Below are 22108 nucleotides of genomic sequence, written 5' to 3' on the forward strand. Positions count from 1 at the left end.
CCCCCCCCCCCCCCCCCCCCCCGCCCCAGCCGGCTCCAAGCAGCTTTGGGTTCTCCCTCGGCAGGTGTGTTGGCCGCTGCGCAGTTTACCCTGCCCCCCTTATTCTCTGCCCCTTCCTGCCCTGGTGGCTCTCGGCTACAGGGGTGCACAGGCGTGCACAGGCAGGAGGGGAGCAAGTGGACAGATTTCCCCCACCCTCTTGGCCTCCGGCCCTTGTGGGCAGCTCCGGCCTCTTACTCCTTCAGGCCCATCGCTGGCCCAAGTGCTTCCCATCCCTTAGCTCTTTGCTTCTCTTAACTGCCTACAGTTCCCTAAGTAGCCCTTCGGTGGAATCCTTCTGGATATACTGTCTCTTTCCGAGAAAGCAGAGAGTAGTGAGTGATAACTCACTTAAATGATAAAACTTTGTTTCTTTGAAAATGTCCTGGTCTAGGCTTGCCTAAATAGACAGAGTTAATTAGCAGTAGACCCAAGCTTCAAATTTGTTTATTTTTTTAAGATTTTATTTATTTGAGAGAGACCAAGCACAGAGGGAAAGTGAGAGGGAGAAGCAGACTCCCCATTGAGCAGGGAGCCCGATGCGGGGTTCGATCCCAGGACGCTGAGATCATGACCTGAGCCAAAGGCAGATGCTTAACCGACTGAGCCACCCAGGCGCCCCCAGATTTAAGTTTCTATTGCCAAACACTCTACTCCCTCCCACGCACTCTGGCTCCAAGCCACATATATCTGTTTTATCATTTTCTCAGTTGCATGTTATATTGAATTTGTGTCTTTCTTTGTGATGCCCTCAACATTTTGCTTAGAGTAAATAGGCAGGTCCTATGTTGCTTTCCTTTGGGCTAGGTCCTCTTAGGGGAGACTGTGAGATAGGAATTAGTGCAGGCATTTGGGAACCAGGCAGTTTGGGCTTCTTCGGTTCGATTCCAGCTCTTACTGTCTGTGTGGTTTGGGCGTCATTAATGCTGAGGGCTTGGGTGGCACACAGGCTGTGCCTTCATGTCCTCTCTGTGTGCCGGGTGGATGGATGGGGGCAGAGCAAAGGGTTAAGACCTTGATCCCTCTTCTTTTCTTATTGTGCTAAAATAGGTGAAACATCAGATATGCTATAACCGTTTTTAGGTGCAGAATTTAGTAACAGTAATTTCTTTCACAAGGTTGTGTAAACGTTACCACTGTCTATTTCCAGAGCTCTGTCATTACCCCAAATGGAAACTCTGTACCCATTGATCAATAACTCCCCATTCCTTTCTCGCCTCTGCTCCTGGTAACCTCTTTTCTACTCTCTGTTTCTGTGAATTTCTCTATGCTAGATATTTCACATAAATAGAATCAAATAAATAGATAAATATTTGTCCTTTGCATCTGGCTTGTTTCACTTAGCATCAGCCCTAGTTTTTAAGGTCCATTCATGACATGGCATCTATCAGAACTTCATTCCTTTGTATGGTTTAATGAATACTCCATTGTATGTATAAACCACATTTCGGTTGTCCATTTGTCTGTCGATTCATCTGTCAACACTTGGATTATTTCTACCTTTTGGCTGTTGCCGAGAACATGGGTGTTCAAGTATCTGTTTGTGCCCCTGCTTTCACTTTTTTGGGGTATATATCTGGGGATGGAATTGCTGGAGCATGTGTTAATACTCTGTTTAACCTTTGAGGAACTGCCAAGTTGGACCCCTTCTATCTTGAGAGTCGGTATCACTAGACTCCCTCTGAGGAATTAAGACGGATCTAACTGGAAAGAAGCATTGAGGGCCCCATGGGAGATCTCGCTTCATTGATGCCAGACTTGATACAGGACCAAGATGAGTGATCTCAAACCCTAATGCATATGGGGCAGAAGAGGTGGCATCTAAGAGTCCAGCAGGAGAGTGTATCCCCATGTAACGAGGGCGATGCTGCTTGGCCCCAGCCAGTTACTGCCATGTGGGAAAGATTTTCCATTTATTCCAAAGCAACAGGATATTTGGTGTGAAATGTTGTGATTTTTAAGTGTTAGCAACTAGTTCAAAATGAGTGGCCCAAGTAAAACACATCCCCTGTGGGTTCATTTTGGCCTGTGGGTGTCTTTTGGTAGTAGGTGACCTGGGTGTTTGTGGGCATGGATTGGTTTCCTCATTGTGTCACTAAAGCTGCAAGCCCCTCCAGGTCCAGTCCATTCATTCCGGGGTAACACAGTGCTTGGGACTGGTGGCTGAGCATATTTGGGGAAACAGGAAGGCAGGGGTCTTGGGAACCCAAACGGGATGCCGCGCTGTCTAAAGAGGAATCTGGACAAGGTAGACGAGGGATGATCAGACTGCAGTGGGGTCAGAGGGGCTGAACAGAAGCATCTGCATAAGGATTAGGAGGAGAACACTCATCTCAGACCCTGCTCTGCTTGGGACTGGTGCTCAGAATAAAAGTCCACCCAGAAGTTGGCAAATGAGCAATCCCTGCCTTAAATGAGGTCGGGACCCAGAACCATCCTGCTCTTCCAGGAGGGACATCTTTTGATTATAAAAATCCTCTGTGCTGTATGCCTTCATCTCCTGCATGAAGACACTGAGCCAATGTGAAATTGACTGTGACTATTTTGTTCAGAAAATACTAATAGTAAGAATTGGGGTTGCTTCATATAAATTCCATGAGAGTAGAAGAATATCTGCTCCTGTTTCCTGGAGAGTATTTAACGGAGCATGAGACACCCATAAAAAGAGCTTGTATTCCATGTCTTTGTGGATTTATTTTCTGATTTGCCTACTTCTGGTTGCCTAGCAACTGACAGTGTTATGAGTGAAGCACAACTAATTCGATTATTTACAATGAGGCAAATGTTCTTTGAGATAGAAAACCTTTATTGGTTAAGATCAGTTATTTGGTGTTTCTTGGGAAAAGGAGCACCCACACACAAAGGATGGCAATAAATATTTTGAATCCATCGCCAAGTTAGAGGTGTGCCTGCATTTCACCCAGTGGATCTTGTTAGATGGGTGGATGTAGCCGATAGGACGAGAGATGGGGTGAAATGCTCTAATGTGGTGTGACACAGAATACTGAACGCCTCTGATCTTAGTTGCACTTCCTGTAGCAGACATTACAATATGTTAACTAACCTTAGCGTAGCCACTCCTGTGTATTTGCATTCTGAGTAAAAGTAAGCATTCATTTCATCAGAAGTTGGGATACTGATGTTTTTTGGGCGTGAGTGACTATGGACTCTCATGGACTTTAGTTATCCTTTAGTGTTGCATGAGCTTATTATTATTTACATTTTTCAAAAAAAAATCAACTTTAGATATGATTTATATTCAAGAAAATGCACCTGGGGCGCCTGGGTGGCTCAGTCGTTAAGCGTCTGCCTTCGGCCCAGAGCGTGATTCCAGAGTCCTGGGATCGAGCCCCGCATCGGGCTCCTTGCTCCACTGGGAGCCTGCTTCTTCCTCTCCCACTCCCCCTACTTGTGTTCCCTCTCTCTCTGGCTGTCTCTCTCTCTCTCTGTCAAATAAATAAATAAAATCTTAAAAAAAAAATGCACCCATTTCAGTGTGGGGTTTATGTCTGAGTAACCACCATTACAGTCAAGATGGTAGAACATTCCGATACCCTACAGGATTCCCTCCTTCTCTTCCTCAGTCAGCCCTCATCCACTCTGCACCCCCATGACCAGCTTCAGCAATCTTGGATCTGCTTTCCATCATGATGTAGATTAAATTGGTCTTTTTTGAAGTTTCATCTGATTTAAGTCATACCATATATACTCTTCTGTGTCCTTTCTTTTTTAAAAACCAGCATTATGTTTTTGAGATTCATCCATGTTGTTGCATATATGAGTAGTTCATTCCTTTTTATTGTCACATAGTGTTGCATCGTATGAATAAGCCATAGCTTATTTACCCATTCACCTGTTAGTGGATATTTTGGGTCGTTTGTAATTTTTGGCTATTGTGAGTAAAGTTATGCTATGACCATTCATTCATGTACAAATCTTTGGATGTGTGTTTTTATTTCTCTTGGGTAAATACTTAGGAATAGAATTTCTGGGTCATATAGTTAAGCATGTGTTTAATTTGATAAGGAACTGCCAAATTGGGGCACCTGGGTGGTTCAGTCGGTTAAGCATCTGCCTTGGGCTCAGGTCATGATCCCAGGGTGCGGGCTGGGATCAAGCTCCATATCAGGCTCTCTGCTCAGGTGGAAGCCTGCTTCTGCCTGCCACTGCCTGCTTGTGCTATCTCTTTCTCTCTCTCTCTGTGTCAAATAAATAAATAAGTAAAATCTTCAAGAAAAAAAAAACTGCCAAATTGTTTTCCAGAATCACTCTACCATCTTAAAAAAAAAAAAAAAAGATTTCTTTATTTTTTTTAGAGAGAGAGACAGAGAGTGCATGAGCAGGGAGGGGCAAAGATGGAGGGAGAGAGAGAGAGAAGCAGACTCCCGGCTGAGTGTGGAGCCCAATATGGGGCTTCATCTCACGACCCTGAGATCATGACCTAAGCCTATCAAGAGTTGGACACTTAACCAACTGAGCCATGCAGGTGCCCCTCATTGTACCATTTTATATTCACATCAGTAATCTCCAAAAGTTCCAGTTATTTCACTTCTTTGCCAAAACTAGATATTGTCAAAATTTAAAATTTAATCCATTCTAGTGGGTGTGTAGTGGTAGCTCTTTGTGGTTTTAGTTTGCATTTCCCTGGTGACAAATGATGCTAAGCAGGTTTTCATGTGCTTATTGGCCAGCTGATGTTTTCCTTTGGGTGGTGTCTGTTAAAATCTTTTCATTGATATTCTAAGTTGAATGGTTTGCTTTCTTATAATTCTGATTTAAGAGTTCTTCTTATGGATTCAAATCTTTTGTCAGATATATGTATTGAGAATAGTTTCTGTCAGTTTGTTGTTTGTCTTTTTATTTTTCTTAACATTATCTCTTGATGAGCAGCAATTCTTAGTTTTAATGAAATCCAGTTTATTATTTTCTTCTTTTATGGCTCATGCTTTTGATTTATCTGAGAAGAGCTTTACCTGTCCCAAGGTCAGAAAGTTCTTCTCATTTATTTTGTTTTGGAAGTTTCATATTTGAGTCTGCAATTCATTTCAAGTTTTGTGTACCCAGAAGGTATAAGCGTCAAGGTCTTGTTTTGTCTTGTTTTGTTTTTTGCATATGGATGTTCAGTTGTTTCAGCACTGTGTATTGGAAGATGATCCTTTTTCCAGTGAATTACCTTGGTGCTTTTGTCAAAAGTCAATTGAATATGTACATGTGGCTCTTTTCTGGCCTTTGTTCTGTTTCAGTAATCTGTATCTGTATGCTAATATTATACTGTCTTGGTTGCTGCAGTTTTAGAATGTCTTGATATCAGATAATGTTAAGACTTCCAACTCTTTTCTTCCCAAAATTATTTGGTCATTCTAGGTCTTTTCCATTTCTGTGCAAGTTTTAGAATCAACTTATCAATTTCTGCAAAAAAAACCTTGGGATTTTGATTGGGATTGCATTGAATCCATAAGTCCATTTGGAGAAGAATTGACATCTTCACAGTATTGTGTTTCCTGATCCATGAACATGGTATATCTCTTCAATTATATAGGGCTTTAAAATTTTTAAATTCAGGAGTGTTTTGTAGTTTTCAGTGTACGGGTCTGACACATTTTGTGTAATTTATCCCTAAATGTTTCAGATCTATTGATGCCACTGAAAATGGTATTATTTAAAAAAAAAAGATCAGACTCCAGGTACTCATTGCTAGTATATAGAAATACACCCAGTTTTTGTGTATTGACCTTGTATTTTGCAACGTTGGTAAGCTTGCTTACTTACTAGTCTAGTACTTTTCTGTGTGTGGATTCCTTGGGGTTTTCATGTCGTGTGCAACATGTCCCAATAAGAAATAAAGCCATATTCACTTTTCTTGAGAATGGCTGGTGTTTCCCTGCTGCTATGGCTAATTCAAAGGGCCAGCATTTATGTGACTATAAAACATTCAGTTTTTGGTTTCACCTGAATTGTATTCAATAAGCTTGAAATCTTAGAGGACGGTAAATACATAAATTCTTATGGTTTAAATGTTAACAAAATAACACTAATTAGAAGACTTTTATGAATTTCATTGTGGTGAAATTTGATAGCAGTTGTTTTGTTTTCAATAGGACTGATGCAACTTTCAAAGATTTCAGATTTCTTTTTTTTTTTTTTAAGATTTTATTTATTTGACAGAGAGAGACACAGCGAGAGAGGGAACACAAATGGGGGGAGTGGGAGAGGGAGAAGCAGGCTTCCCGCCAAGCAGGGAGCCTGATGCGGGGCTCGATCCCGTTACCCTGGGATCATGACCTGAGCCGAAGGCAGACACTTGATGACTGAGCCACCCAGGCGCCCCCAAAGATTCCAGATTTCTTTTTGAGGCTTATGTATCCATATCAAGACCATCTCTTTTCAGTGCCTTTTTTGCATTTTACCTCTTGGAATACAGACACGTATATTTATATATATGTAACTTGTGGAGTTTTCTTAATAAGGAATTTAACGTGCATTTGTATGGTGAATGCTTATTAAGCACGGACTATTTGCCAGATCTGGTCCTGGCTGCCATGGATACAGTTGGGAGCAAGACGGAAATGTGTATATGCTGTCTTTATGGAGCTTACATTCTAGCAAGACAGCAGGACATTGAATAAATGGTTATATAAATTATAGAATTACAATTTGATGAGTTCTCTAAAGTCACCGTTTATGAATAAGAGTTCTAACCCAGATTGGGAAGGTCGTGGGTCAGAGAAGTCTTCCCTAAAGAAGTGACATTTTTGCTACGCTCTGGTAATTGAATTTAAAAAATTAGAGAGATTTGGGGGTGGCATTTCCATACTGCGTTGGTGGTCATTAGTAGTTAAGCGAAGAATCATGAATTAATTCTTTTTTCCTGTTAGCCACTATTTCTGCAGTAAGTCATTATAACTTGAGTACCTCTGAGAGGACGTATCAGGCAGATTGGCATCAAACAGATAGTAATTTTTTTTTTAAAGATTTTATTTATTTATGTGACAGAGAGACAGCCAGAGAGAGAAGGGAACACAAGCAGGGGGAGTGGGAGAGGAAGAAGCAGGCTCCTAGCGGAGGAGCCCGATGTGGGACTTGATCCCGGAACGCCGGGATCATGCCCTGAGCCGAAGGCAGACGCTTAACGACTGCGCCACCCAGGCGCCCCCCAGATAGTAATTTTGATATGTTTTGCAACCAGAATTTTATTCCCCTGTCCAGGGATGATGAGAGGAGGAGCCTAAGTATGTGCTGTGTACTCAGTTTTACTTGACGACTTTTTTTTTTTTTTTAAGATTTTATTTATTTATTTGGCAGAGAGAGAGAGACAGCCAGAGAGAGACAGCCAGCGAGAGAGGGAACACAAGCAGGGGGAGTAAGAGAGGGAGAAGCAGGCTCCCAGCGGAGGAGCCTGATGTGGGGCTCGATCCCAGGACCCTGGGATCACGCCCTGAGCCAAAGGGAGACGCTTAACGACTGAGCCACCCAGGTGCCCCTACTTGACGACTTTAAGTTGTATTTCACTGTAGCGAATATAAATACTTAGGAGAATTATAGGTGGTATACAGTTATCTTTCTTAAGAGGTTCCAGGTCTCATTTTATATCTTTTAGATTATCTTTGTTCTGAGTAATGTACTTGGCTCTGGGTATGTCTTGAGGGATTATGTGAAAGAGGCATGAACACAAAACCCCATGTGCCTTGCTTTCATCAATTTTATTTTTCCTCTTTGTGCATCTCTAATATATTGCTTTCAAAAACAAGTAATTGGAAATATTACTTTAGTAATTAGTAGACATAACAGTGATAATGTAATTCCTTGAGAATCTGGCTCCTAACTTGTATGCAAGTAAGAATAAGTCGTTAAATTTGATGGGTCAGGTTGATCCACTTTGCCAAAGGATGCGTATATTTGACTGGTTTGAATGCATTATTTAAACACTTGCCATACTAGGCTGTAGTTGTGTTGTATACACACCCGTCCGTCCTCCCCTCTTTATTCTGTAGTACTATTTTTGAGACATAGTGGGTGCTCCATGTGTATTTCTTAGCTGAATGGCGTATAGGTGGCCAGTTGGATAATTCACTCCAGAGGAGAGTCCCTGCTTTATTCCCATTCTGAAAGTGTTACTAGTGGTGCTAGCTGTTTCTTTTGGTTTCATCGACTTTGCATGGAAATTTACATTGCTATAGCTACTGAGTAACCATAACTCTGCTTGAGTCAATGAAAACTGCAGTTAGTTAAGAAATACTTGTTATCCAGATTATTTTCCCTTTATTTTTGTGATTTAACCTGTTCACCGATATGCATCTTTAGCCTTTGCGATGCCCTTGTGACATCTGACTGCCCCGGGGGAAATGTGATGAAGGCAATTCAGGTCTGTTCGCTTTATGCCTTAAGGGCACTGACCACAGTCCAAGGCGCTGGTTATAACTAATGGCCAGATTTCAGGTGTAGACGTGCCTTAGTTCAGGCTGCGAAAACAGAATAGCAGAGACCAGGTGGCTTATAAACAACAGATGTTTATTTCTCACACTTCTGGAGTCTGCACGTCTGAGATGAAGGTGCTGGCATGGTTGGTTCTGGTGAGAACCGTCTATTGGGGTGCAGAGAGCTGCCTTTTTGCTGTGTCTATGCCTGGTGGAGAGGGTGAGGGATCTCTCTGGAGTTGCTTGTATAAGGGCCGTTCCCATATCCCTTTTGGGAGGGCTCCACCCTCATGACCTAATCACCTCCGGAACGCCCCCATGTCCTAATGCCATCACCTTGGGGATTTCAATTTCAGTGTGAATTCTGGGGGGACACAAATGTTCAGTCCATAACAGAGGGTTACTTTTGTATGTTATTTATTCATTCTGTTTTCTTCCTTTAATAGAATTTATATAAAGAAATAACAGTGAACAGGGAATATTCTTTCTAAAATTTATCTTGAGGGGCACCTCGGGGCTCAGTTGGTGAAACGTCTGCCTTCAGCTCAGGTCATGATCCTGGGGTCCTGGGATCAAGCCCCGCACTGGACTCCCAGCTTGGTGGGGAGCCTGCTTCTCCCCCTCCCTCTGCCACTCTCCCTGCTTGTGCTCTCTTGCTGTCTCTCTCTCTCAAATAAATAAGTAAAATCTTTTAAAAAATAAAATGTATCTTGGTTCTTCATGCAAAGATGGAAAGTTAGTGCTGTAGCTTCTGGTAGCTCACTCTAGCTTGCCGTCTCCTGACAACCTTTCTGGTGCTTGTTTAAACAGAATCATTTCCTATTTTGCATTCCTCCTGGGCACTTTGCTTTTCCCTCTGGAACTGTCCTCTCCTGTTTTGTCCTCGAGTGCTCCTCTTGCCATCCTCCCCACTGACGTGTGAGCTCCGAGGCCAGGATCATCCTAGTATTTATCTTTACATCTCCATCAGGGCCTCATGTGCAGTTGGTCAGTTACTTTGCTGCTTTATGTACCCCCTCAGCTTCCTCTGCATCTATTCCACATAGCTCTGTAGCTGGGCGTGGCCGGATAAAAGCACAGAATTGTGCCACCTGCTCACTCTGAATTCAGAAACACTAACCTGGAGTGGACCCTGAACTCTTCCACTTGCTCATTCTATTTTCCCTACTTTCCTCATTTTCTCACTCTGCCTTTTCAAGCCTCTTTTTTTCTTTTCAATCTTAGTTGATGATCTTGCTATTTATTTATTGAGGAAAAACAGAAGGAATCTGAAGGTGATGTCAACCGCCTTCAGCCCTGGACTCCTTCCTACCTCCCTGCCGCCTGGGAGCAGAATAGTGGTAGTGTAGACGAGTTCCCACGCTGTCCTGGATGGCTGTGCAGTCAGCAGGGGTGGGGGAGGGCTGCGACCCTGTGGGAAGCAGGCTGGGTGTCTCTAGCGGGGATGTGAACCCTGTCCATCCCAGTGCATGAGGGCTGTGCTCCTGAAGCTGACCTCTCTGCTTGACCACTGGGATCCAGCCCTTACCTGTTCACCTGTTACGTTTCTGGATTGGACGATTCACATCATCATTAAAACACATGCTATTATTTCTCTCATTTAACCAAACCATGTCTGTTTGGAGGACTCCCTTCCTCCCTGTAGCCACTGCCCCAGTCTTTTTTTTCCCCTAGAGGAAACTCCTTGCCAAAGTTTTGTTCCCGGCGTCTGTGGTTTCTTTCCTTTGCCTGTTAACATCAGGCTTGCCTTCACCTGATGAGCTCTGCCTTGTAGAGTCCAGTGGCAAGTGCTCAGCCCTCTTCTTACCGCCCTACCATCGTCTTCCTACCTTCTTGCCACCTGTGAAACTGGGCCCCAGAATTCCCAGGGAGATCCTGCACCCTATACACACACACTTGATTTTCCTTTGTCTTTTCCGTGTCCTTTGCAGTCTCCTCCTCATCTTCCTGACATCTAAGCATTGACACCCGTTGTGGGTTGAATTTTGACCCCCCAAAACGTACATTGAAGTCCTAATCTCCAGAACCTGCCAGTGTGTCCTTATTTGGAAATAAGGTCTTTGCGGACATAATCCAGTTAAGATGAGGTCACCAGGGCTGGCCCTAATCCAATATGGCTCGTGTCCTTTGAAGAAGAGGACAAGAGACACAGACACTGGGAAGGGAGCCAAGGATTGCCAGCAACACCAGAAGCCAGGAGAGAAGCCTAGAACAGAGTCTCTCCTGGAGCCTTCGGAGGGAGCGTGGCCCTGCCGACACCTTGATTTTGGACTTCCAGCTTCCAGAACTGTGAGAGGATGGATTTCCGCTCTCTGAGCCCCCCACTTTGTGGCACTTTGTAACAGCAGCCCCAGGAAACCAGTGCAACCCTCTTTTCATCTACAGTCGCTCTGTCATTGCTCTCAGCCTGTCTCCTGCCTTCAAATTATCATCTGCAGTCTGGAGATCCCCAAATTCATGTCCTCAGTGTGGACGTCTCCCCTAAATCCCTGACTCACATGTCCTACTGCTTATTCTCTGCCTCCAAGCATTCCTAACCAGTATCTCAGATGTGACGTGCTCAGAACTGGCTCTGCCCGTCCACACCTGTTCTTTCCCTCCCTCCCTCAGTATTTCCGGTGGCAGCTCCATCCTTCCGGGTGCTTAGGCCAAAAAGGTTGGGCTCCTTTTTTTTTTTTTTTTTTTTTTAAAGAGAAGTAAGCCTTTATTTCCTTGTTTTACAAATAAAGTTGGCTGAATTGGTTGCTTGAACACATCTTTGACTCCCCATTTCCTCTGACATCCCAAAGGTGATCTGTCCGCGAATCTCGTGGCCTCTACGTCAGGCCCATGGCCACTGTGACGCCTCTCCAGATGTTAACATCTCCCTCCCGGGAGCTTCAGAGGCTTCCTGAGTGGTGTCCACTTCCTCGAGTGTGCTCGCCCTTAACCTGCACTCAGGGCAGTTTGCTGAGTGATCGATCCTGCAGTGACTGTGATTGGGAGGTCACCATGCTCCCTTTCTCGAAGGCTCCAGAGCTCCTCGTTGCCCCAGAGTGAAGGCCCCGTCCCCACTGTGGCCCTTCAGGCCTTGCACAGCATGACTGCCCCTCCACCTCCATCCTCTGGGCTCCATGGCCTCCTCCTGGCTTGCTCTGCATTCCTGGCCCTTCCCTCCCTCTTCATATGCCTCATGCCTCTCCTCTGCTCCTTCTTGGAATCCTCGTGTTACGTTGTCCCACCCTCTCTTCCTCCCTCCCCCCAGGGTTCGCTGCCCTCCCCACGATGGCCTACCTCCAGCACGTCTTACCTCTCTTCTCTGCTTATCGTCTCGCCTTGGCACTTATGACTGTCTAACATTCTATGTCTTGTGCTGATGACTTTTTAAAAATGATCTGACTCCCATGCTAGAACATAAGTCTTTTGAGAATGGGAACTTTGGCCCCTTTGTTCACAACTGAATTTCAGAACTTACGAGAAAGTCTACCATATGGTAGGTACCCCATAATATCATAATATTTGTTGCGTGAATGGGTTGACAAAACATTTTAGTTAAGTCTGATATTTTTATAATAGTTAATGTTTATTTTACCATTTGGGTGTGTTTTATCTTTTTTTTTTTTTACATTTTTATTTTTTTTTAAAGATTTTTATTAGAGCGTGTGTGTGTGTGTGTGAGTGGGGGAAGGGGCAAAAGGGGAGGGAGAAGGACCAGCAGACTCCGTGCTGAGCACAGAGCCCTACACGGGGCTTGATCTCACGACCCTAAGATCCTGACCTGAGCTGAAACCAAGAGTCGGTTGCTTAACCTCCTGAGCTGCCCAGGTGCCCCTCTTTTATTTTACTTTTAATTATGTTAGTTTAAAATCTAGAGAAGCATAGAGAGAATAGTGCAGCAGATACCCCAAATACACACGGCCTAAATTTAACAGTTATTAGCATTTTGCCTTATTTGCTTCATCTATTTTGGGGGCAAACTACAGGTACCGTGATACATACACTTTTCTTTTCTTTTCTTTTCTTTTCTTTTCTTTTTTCTTTCTTTCTCTCTTTCTCTCTTTCTTTCTCTCTTTCTCTCTTTCTTTCTTTCTTTCAAGATTTTATTTGAGAGAGAGAGAGAGAGAGACAGCCAGCGACAGAGGGAACACAAGCAGGGGGAGTGGGAGAGGGAGAAGCAGGCTCCCAGTGGAGGAGCCCGATGCGGGGCTCAATCCCAGAACACCAGGATCATGCCCTGAGCCAAAGGCAGACGCCCAACGACTGAGCCACCCAGGTGCCCTGACACATACGCATTTCTAACACGAAGGCTGTGTTTCTCTGTCACCGCAGTGCTGTCACCATGCCTGCTGCACCTGGCAGTGAATCTCTGTTGTTTGGTCCATACTGTCCAGATTCAGATTTCCTAATTGTCTCAAAATGTCTCTTCCAGCTTGATTGTTCAAACCAGAACGCGGTGAAGAGCCACTTGCTGTATTTGATCGTGTCTTTCATGTCTTTCCATATCCAGACGGGGTCTCACCCTCCCATCCCCCCTTCTGCCTTTGGGGCCCCCGTGACATTAACTTGCCAATTTTTGTTTTGTAAAAAGACTCATCTTCTCGATTTCTTCTGATTCCTTCCTCCCAAGGTTATTTAACTTGTTTTTCTATCCTCTGTATTTTTCGTCGAGTGGAAGTGAGTTTTAATGGTCCATTAGTTGCATTTAGTTCAGTGAAATTTCATCTTGGAAGCTGCTTCTCTGCGGCCACATGCACCTTTGGGACATACCCTTGTGTTAACAGAAGGACCACCTTTCCTTTTTAGAAAGGCCCAGCATTTGCTTAAAGGTGGCTTAAGAGCCTGGATCTGTGTTTACTGTGACTATCTGATCTTAATTAATACGTTTGGTGTTGGCCTCTCGGGGTGATGACTCCCCTGATCCCATAGTTCCCTGGTGCCCCTCCTCCTACCCCACCCCAGAGGGAGGTCCTTCAGGGTGGATCCTCCAGGGCCTGAGAGGAAGTTGCAGCTTTCTGGGAGCTCTTTTCCAAGAGCTCTGTTCTGGGTTAGGCGAAGTTTCTGGTAGGTTCTGCCTCCCTCTCAACTCCCCTGGACCCACATTTGGACAAAGAGAAAGCAGCTGTTGGATTCCCCGTTATTTCCCCATGTAAAAATCATGTCCCCCCTGCTGGTGAGCTGTCAGTGGCTGGTGGGGGTCAGCTTGTCTAGGAGAGGAGATAGAGGTCTTCCAGAGGGGGAGAGCGAATGCTCTTGTCTTTCGTGACTCCTTTCACAGGCATTTTACAGTATTTCCCCAGCTAGGTTAATGAATTTCCTTGAGGGGCGAAAGTTTAAAGCTGTAAATTTTCTGCAAAAAGCACAGACTAGAGATTTACTAATGAACTCTAGAGCCGGAAAGACTTTTAAGGATTTGGGATATAATGTAGGATACAAAGTTTAATAAGGTGCTGTATTTATTACTTTGGATCCTGGCTTCTGAACAGTTTATAGTTGACCCTTGAACAATGTGGGAATTCCACCCCTCTCAACCCACCCCCCACCAGTATGGTCGAAAATCTACAGCAAAGCACTTTGACTCCCCAAAAACTTAACTAGCAATAGCATACTGTTGACTGGAAACCTTACCAGTCACATAAACAATCAGTCGATTAACACGTTTTTTGTTTTTTTTTTTTAAGATTTTATTTATTTAACAGAGAGAGACCGTGAGAGAGAGGGAACACAAGCAGGGGGAGTGGGAGAGGGAGAAGCAGGCCTCCCACCGAGCAAGGAGCCTGATGCGGGACTTGATCCCAGGACCTTGGGATCAGGACCTGAGCCAAAGGCAGACCCCCAATCATCTGAGCCACCCAGGCATCCCAGATTAACACATATTTTGTGTGATTTGTGTATTATATACGGTATCCTTACAAGAAGGTAAGCTAGAGAAAAGGTTATTAAGAAAAGCATAAGGAAGAGAAAATACATTTATAGCACTGTACTGTATCGAACAAAGCCTGAGTTAAGTGGAACTTTGCAGTTCAAACCTGCATTGTTCAAGGGTCAAGTGTATTTTTGTGCTGTAAGCATACTTCGTGTATTTATCGTCTACTGTATGATAGCACAGATGTTTGGAATAGGTTACTCTAGCTCTTACTGGTCATAATTTAGGAAGTACTTATATTACCAAAGTGGCATTTTAGGGAAAGGCTACCATCACCTCGTGTAATGCCAAATTACGACCTTTTCATTTCTTTCTTTATAACACAGGAAATCTGGGATCCTCTTATGCGGTGGCTGGGGAAACATGTGGATCCTGAAGGAGTCATAAAATCCAGCAAGGTCTCCCTTAAGTTTCTTTCATCCTACACGTCTGAAATAGAAATCACCCCATCTGCTCTACCTGTGGTCACTGACGTGGAGGCCTTCTCTTCAGAAGATTTTAACTTAGACATCTACCGACAGAATCTGCAGACAGAGCGACTTGGAAAAGTAATTCTGTTTGCCGAAGTGACTCCCACCACCATGAACCTTCTGGAAGGGTAAGTTCTGGCCCAATACTGTGCACCTGCTCCGAGGAGTCCAATGTCTGACCAGCGTTGGGGGAGCAGGGGTGGAAATGAAGGAGAACTGTCGATAAACCCATTAGCAAGGTAGGAGTACTCTTGTCCTGAAAGAGCTAAAATGTGGGAAGAAAAATTTAAAAATGTTCCTAGACCATGGGTTTGTATTTGAAAGCAAGGGGATTTTGTGTATTGTGACCCTCTCCCTTTAGTGGTTGGCCTTTCAGATGATCCTCGGAAAAAACTCTATGGAAAAATATCGTTAACCAGTGGTGTTATTACTCAGACCATCATTTAATTTTTCTGTTGTCGTAATCGGTGTTCAACATTTAGTTAAAGATGTTTTGCGGGGCCATTAGATCAGCACATTTGAACGACCCATGAGCTGCGTTCAATTGAAATGAATCGGAAATTTCGTACTTTTGGAAACCTGTGTTGATATGTTCCATATCCAATACATTTTGTAGGTGTTCTGTAATCCCATTTAGATGTTCGAGAGTTATTCTTACTGAGTTTTCCTTCTTATTTCTTCTGTTTCATGGACTTTGGTTAAAGTTTAAAAAATGGCAACAGATGAAAGGAATTTCTTTTTAACTCTTAGTATTCATTGATACTCATACTGAGATAGTTTAAAAAGTAGGCTTAGAGAGAGAGTGAATAAGAAAGGCGCTTTCCTCCTACATGAGACTAAAATTTCAGGAATTAAGACTCCTGAGGCATAATTCACCGTAGGGAAATATTTTGGTCTTTCTTAATAATTTCTGGAATTTGATAATATGTTGATATAAAATAATGAGCTGACTTTAGAATTTTCTTGACTGTCATCCTCAAAGCCAAGGAATTGTCAGTTTTGTGTGACTAGTATGTAGAGAAAGCATTTGTGGAGCCGAATCGGTGGAGCGAGGTGGGTGTAGCAGTAAGGGGAATAGGAGCCATGGTCACCAACATTTCTTGTTTGCTGGGTTATTTTGTGTTGTTGTAGGTATTTTTTTTTTTTTTTTTTTTAGTGTTCCCTCCCATTCCTGCCTCCCCTCCTACCTACTCTCCTGCTCTCCGATGAGAAGGAAAAAAGTCTGTGTTTGTATATGGAACAATCGGTACTTGCTTGTGCGAACTCTGTGATAATCCTTTGTTACTCAGGAGCTATATTGAAAAGGTGACCTATTGTAACTGTATTTTCCAAATAAAAAGTCAGACGTGGCATTTGACATGAGATTTTGAGAGATTAAATTTGCATAGAAAAACATTGGCACTTCATGGGGCGCCTGGTGGTTCAGTTAGTTAAACGTCTGCCTTCTGCTCAGGTTGTGATCCCAGGGTCCTGGGATCGAGCCCCGGGTCGGGCTCCCTGCTCCGCACAAGTCTGCTTCTCCCTCTTCCTCTGCCCCTCCCCCTGCTAGTGCTCTCTCTCTCTCTCTCATAAATAAATAAAATCTTAAAAAAAAAAAAAAAAGAAAAACATTGACACTTCTTGTCCATTTTTGTTGGGCAATAAGTGAAGAATATTTTATGCTGGGACGATCTTGAACCACTGAAATTACGGTCTCTGAGCTCGTATAGTGGGCAATGATTAGTAAGAGGTCCGCAAGCCTTCTAGAGTGGGTGACCCCTCTCCTGTGTAATCATGTGTTTGGGTTTCCTTCCATCCTGGTGAGCACATATTTTAGGGTAGAAAAAAATGCCGTGTAAATACACTGCTTTAGTACCCTTGAATTCTGGTAAGTTCCTTTTTGATATTGAACTTTTTTTTTTTCATTCTGTCTTAAACAACTTGAGTCTGTAAAAGTGTGTAGCTGAGCCAGGCAATAGCAGAGTCAGAACCTTCTGTAGGATTAAGAGTTTTTATTTTTACAAAAGAGAAAAATATTTTGGCTTTTCCAAGGGCATTTAGGAAGCCTCTTTGTTTCTCTTCTTGCCTGGTCTCTGTGGGGCACAGAGAATGAAATAGCTTTGATGATTAATGATTAATCCCTCTGCTTGGCCCAGGGCAGATCCAGCATAAGTAATAGTAGCGCTCACCGTAGCTTACAGATGGCCTCTTCCACAGCTCTCATGGCTTCCTTCCGAACACTGCGAGATAAAGTTACTCCTGCAGCCTCGTGAGTCAGCAGGCCTGCTGAGAAGTTCCTGGGGGTGGGGTGGGGTGGGTGGGCCGTAGCCCTTTTTTAGGAGAAGGAACTTGAAGAGGTCACCTTGATGCCAAAAACTCACAGTTGTCCTCAAAGGGACCATGAGATCTATAAATGAAACATAGGGCTTATTCCTTTCTAAGAGTAAGACCAAAACCTTTTCTTTAAAGATTAATTTATTTATTTGAGAGAGAAAGCAGTGGGGGAGGGGCAGAGGGAGAGAGAGACTCGCAGAGACTAGCAGACTCCCCACTGAGTGGGGAGCCTGATGTGGGGCTTGATCCCACGACCCTGAGATCATGACCTGAGCCAAGTCAAGAGTCAGACTCTTAACTGACTGAGCCACCCACGTGCCCCAGACCAAAACCATGTCTATAGCTAATATTATATTTGAGCCCACATGGGCTGTCCTCATGGAAGCACAGTCAATTGTGGCAATAATAATAATAATAATAGCCGACATGTATTGAAAGCTTTTATCTTTCAGACACTGCTTCAATGTACTTTACATGTATCAACCAGTTTCTTACAGTATCTTTTGATAGGCTCATCAGGGTCAAACTCTAGTGTCACACCAGTGGGTAGAAAGCTACGGATCAGAATGTGCCATCTGTGAAAATGTTCTTGTGGACCGACCACATCCGTAGGTCCACTATGCAGAGCATGCAGAAGTTTCAAAAGTGTGGCCTGAGTTTGAACTCCATGCATGTTTCTCTCTTTATATCTGTCACTTCTGTGGCTCTTTCTTATGGGTCTGGAATAGAAGTAAAAAAAATTTTTTTTAAAGATTGTATTTATTTATTTGACAGACAGCCAGCGAGCGAGGGAACACAAGCAGGGGGAGTGGGAGAGGAAGAAGCAGGCTTCCAGCAGAGCAGGGAGCCCAATGCCGGGCTGGGTCCCAGGACACTGGGATCACGCCCTGAGCCGAAGGCAGACTAGCTTAATGTCTGAGCCACCCAGGCGCCCCGAGGAATAGAAGTAAAATTTAAGTTAGGTAATGGATCTTTATTTTTTTTTCTCTGCCCCCCCCCCCCAGGGGGACTTGTTGCAGCTAAAAATTGAGAGTTTTGTTCCTAAGAAAGGAGGGGGAAGTCCACAGTGGGGAGCAGCCAGCAATTTCTGCCACTGTCCCAAATATCTGTCGTATCTCCCCCCGCCCCCATCTAAACTCTCACCCCTCCTCCAGGAAGACAGCCCTACTAGCCTACTTGTTTTATGTCCTCTGCAGCAGGTTCAGGATCTCTGGGGATGGAACTTTCTCAGGGCTGGACGTGGCTCACTGAGGTCTGGTAGTCTGCTAGTTAAAACAGACATGTTCTCTGCCCTCAGCTGCGAGGGTGAGATGGGGACCACGGAGCGCCCTGGGCGGGGAGAGGAAGGACTCCCTGCGCTGGGGGTAGGTAGGTTTCCTGGTCGTGCTCTCTGGCCTGGTGTCCTTGGGGTCATGGCTTTGCCTTCTGGGAGGGTCTTGACTGTAATACATTCAGATGTGCATCAGAGGGCTTCTGACACCCACTCTCTGTGAGGGTTCGGGGGGGGGCGGGGTCTGAGTGTTATTGTTCTTAGGGTGAAATCACAGCCTTTTAGGTCAGCCTTATGGTTTCTGTGGAGATAGAAGTTTCTGAAAACTTTAGTAGGTCTCTGATGGTTCTGTGTGAATAACCATCAAAGATCTTATCTGGAGTTGAGCTTTTCAGCCTGAAAACTCTGGTCGTTTAAAGGCCCTGATATTCTGCCCATCCCCTTCTCTCCCAATTAGATGGCGGGTCCCTTGGCTGAATAAAACAGTGGCATGGGCGATCCCTTGATGACATTTTTGGCACAAGGCTACAGGCTGTCCGTGGTGCGGCATTTGTCTTACCACCTGGGGGGGCTGCTGGGACAGCCCCAGAGGCTCCAACGTAGATTGCTGGTGGCTGACGCTTACCAGATCTGTTTTCTTTTCCATCCTTTGAGACCGGCCAGCTCTTGTGGAGGTCGTGTCTCTTTCAGTGAACTTTGCCAAGAGTGTTGAGGATGGAAACACTGATGTTGTGAGCGTTCAGAGCTGGTTCCTATAATGGTATAGCTTCTAACCATTGCTTGGTCTTCCTCCTAAGCTATAGAAAGCCAGGCTCCTAGCAAATGCTCTGCTGCTGTTTGATGGGAATGGTCTTCACTTACGAACCTTCGAGACCCATATTCTTTCCCACTGTTCCCTGCCCCAATGATCCTCCCTCTCAGGCTGCATTTCTTGTGACATGCATGAGATCAAAGCCCTGGCACACCCCATTCAGGTCCCAGCTTCTAGGTCAATTAGGATTAGACAGGTATCCCCAAATTAAAGTGTTTCAAACAGGATTGAGGTTTATTTCTCTGTCCCGTGAGATAGGCCAAGATGGGCAACCCTGGGTCGGCCAGCGTGCAGCCCACGTGTCAGGGATGCAGTTGAGTTGCTCTGCCAGCTTCCACAAGTGGTCTCAGAGACACGCCAGGCATTTATGTTCTCAGCCAGTACGCGGGAGGAGGGGGTAAGAAGGGTGTGCCTCCGCTCTTACGGATTCTTTACAGAAATTGCTCATGGGGGCGCCTGGGTGGCACAGTGGTTAAGCGTCTGCCTTCGGCTCAGGGCGTGATGCCGGCGTTATGGGATCGAGCCCCACATCAGGCTCCTCCGCTATGAGCCTGCTTCTTCCTCTCCCACTCCCCCTGCTTGTGTTCCCTCTCTCGCTGGCTGTCTCTATCTCTGTCGAATAAATAAATAAAATCTTAAAAAAAAAAAAAAGAAATTGCTCATGACATTTTTGTTTATATCCTAGGGCTAGGATCTATGTATAGAGCCATATCTGCCCACAAAGAAGGCTAGGAAATAAACGTGGTCTTTATACTCAGCATCTGTGAATCCACTGAAAGTCAGGGTCCGAGCACTGGAGAGGAGTGGAGAATAGATATTGGAGGAGAACTAGAAGTCTTTATCCCAAGCGTGTACTTTTTATTAGTCAGACTATTAAGAAAAATAGCTGGAGGCCTTTAAATAGTATACATGTAATGACAGCCCCGGTGCCTACAAGATTTAAAATCATGGGTGAAAATAATTATTTGAATACTCACACTAATTGTCTCACTGCTTACTCAATGCCATTAGAGGTATTTTTCTTAGGTTTCTAGCGCAAATGTAGGACGATTTGGAAACTTCTCTTCTGGCAAATAGTTTGGAGGGCACCATCTTTTCTTCTTTGGCTACAAACCCAGCTAAACTACCGTGGCCCTGAGACAGACATTGAAAGCTTCCATTTGATCTCAAGGTACGGAAGCAGGCAGGTGCGAAAGCCATACCACCCCCACCTTCCCCTCCTGCACCTGACCTGTGAATGTTAAAGGTGTGTTAGTAATTCCGTAGAGGGGAAGGAGCCCTGGGGAAAGGGAGTAACGGGGGAGATAAGGGAGCTGCTTGCTAGCAACTAAATCAAGGCAGTTGAAGGGCGCGTGGACTCCCCTCTCCAAAATTAAAAAGTGAAAGCCGTGTCAGTGACTGATGGTCCCCCGAAAGTCACACTTGGCTCAGCTACCCACTAGTCCGATTAGGACAGATAATTTCACACTGTATTCCTTGCTCCAGTCACGTGCCCTGGCGTGTTTCTGATCCTGAAATGTGTTTTCTACTCTGCTGTCAGGGTAACCTTTTGGATGCGATGCTGGATTTGATTGCCTTTAGACACCTTTCTTTTTCTTTTTGCCCTATTTCCTGGTTGGTTTTCCTGTGACCAGTTAGCTCAGCTAGCTGGGTAGAGTCCCAAGGGCATGGGCTCAGTACTGGGTCTGGACCAGTGAACTTCACTGTATCCCACAGTCACGTCCCACAGCTGCGCACCCTGGAAGCCATTTGCAAATGTGAGCTCTTGGTGGTAGTGGGGTCTACACTAGCGGTGGCTATGGATTGGCACCATCTGTCGCCACTGTTAAGAGAAACACCTCCACGTGGCGTGGTTGGGATACCACATTCTGTCTCATCTTGTGGTAAGTCTCTGCTGTGGAGAAGGCGTTAGGCTAGACCGTGGAGCACAGAGCTTGGGAGTAACTGAGTTGTGATAATTTTGGAATCGTCACTTATTAGATTTTGACTCATACCATCTTTTTTGATGACTTTTACCGAGTCACTGTCAGATACTGAAATAACTCATGTGTCAAGCCACAGTCTGTGGTCAGCCAGATGACCACAAACTGGTTTATGTTGATTTCCTCTGCATACTTATATATCCTCAGTAAACTGACCAAGGGCAGACTCTTTTTTATTTGCAAAGAATAATATAGATTTCCTTATTAAATAAGCTTATTTTCTTACTATTGTTTAAGTCCCTTGATTTTTCAGGCTTAAGTTTGCCTTCATCATTCACGGAATAAGCATTTATGGCGTGCCTTCTGTATGCCGGGCACTGTGTTAGCACTTAAGGGAGACTGATGGAGAAGGTAGTACCCCAGCCGTACTGCGCGTTGGAAGAATCAGATCGCAGCGCACATTCAGCTCATTCACGTTGTGTGCACCCTTCTTGTTCTGAGTGCGAGGGGTCTGGGCAGAGAGAAGTGGGTGCAGTAGATAACGTGATATAGGGAAGGAAGTAGACTGGTCAGTGAATATTTTTTGAGCAGTTAACTATGTGTCAGGCATCATTCCTGATGCCATAAATCTCCCGGTCTGGTAGGGAAAACACTGGAACTGAAGATTTTCTCACCAGCTGGCTCTGTAACCGTGGCAGTATCCCTCCCCTGGGCCTTGCTTTGCTCAGCTGTGAGATCTGGGGCACTGGACACTCCCTCGATCGGTGATCTTCCCGAGCCTGCCTCTTTCACCGGCCAGCCTTTCCCCAGCATCTCTCGGGGGCTGAAATGGTTTTGGGAATTAGGCTTACTTTGCATGGGAGACAGTGGACTTCCTGCGAGCAAAGGGAATGAAAAGGAAAAACAATCCCATAACGCAGTTGAAACGTTTCAGGGAAATCGCACTGGGGAGAATGGCCACCATCAT

General features: G+C 44.7%; 1 protein-coding gene across 2 annotated transcripts in view; it reads left to right on the forward strand.

Moving 5' to 3' along the window:
- HLCS (holocarboxylase synthetase) overlaps positions 1–22108 on the forward strand; it is a 195410-nt gene that overhangs the window by 39832 nt on the left and 133470 nt on the right. For both annotated transcript variants that reach the window (XM_040620975.1, XM_040620976.1), the window contains exon 6: positions 14682–14953. In XM_040620975.1, the coding sequence (XP_040476909.1) occupies positions 14682–14953 (272 nt within the window). The remainder of the gene's footprint in view (positions 1–14681; positions 14954–22108) is intronic.

Source organism: Ursus maritimus, unplaced genomic scaffold, assembly GCF_017311325.1.
Source record: "Ursus maritimus isolate PB19 unplaced genomic scaffold, ASM1731132v1 scaffold_4, whole genome shotgun sequence".
NCBI lineage: Eukaryota > Metazoa > Chordata > Mammalia > Carnivora > Ursidae > Ursus > Ursus maritimus.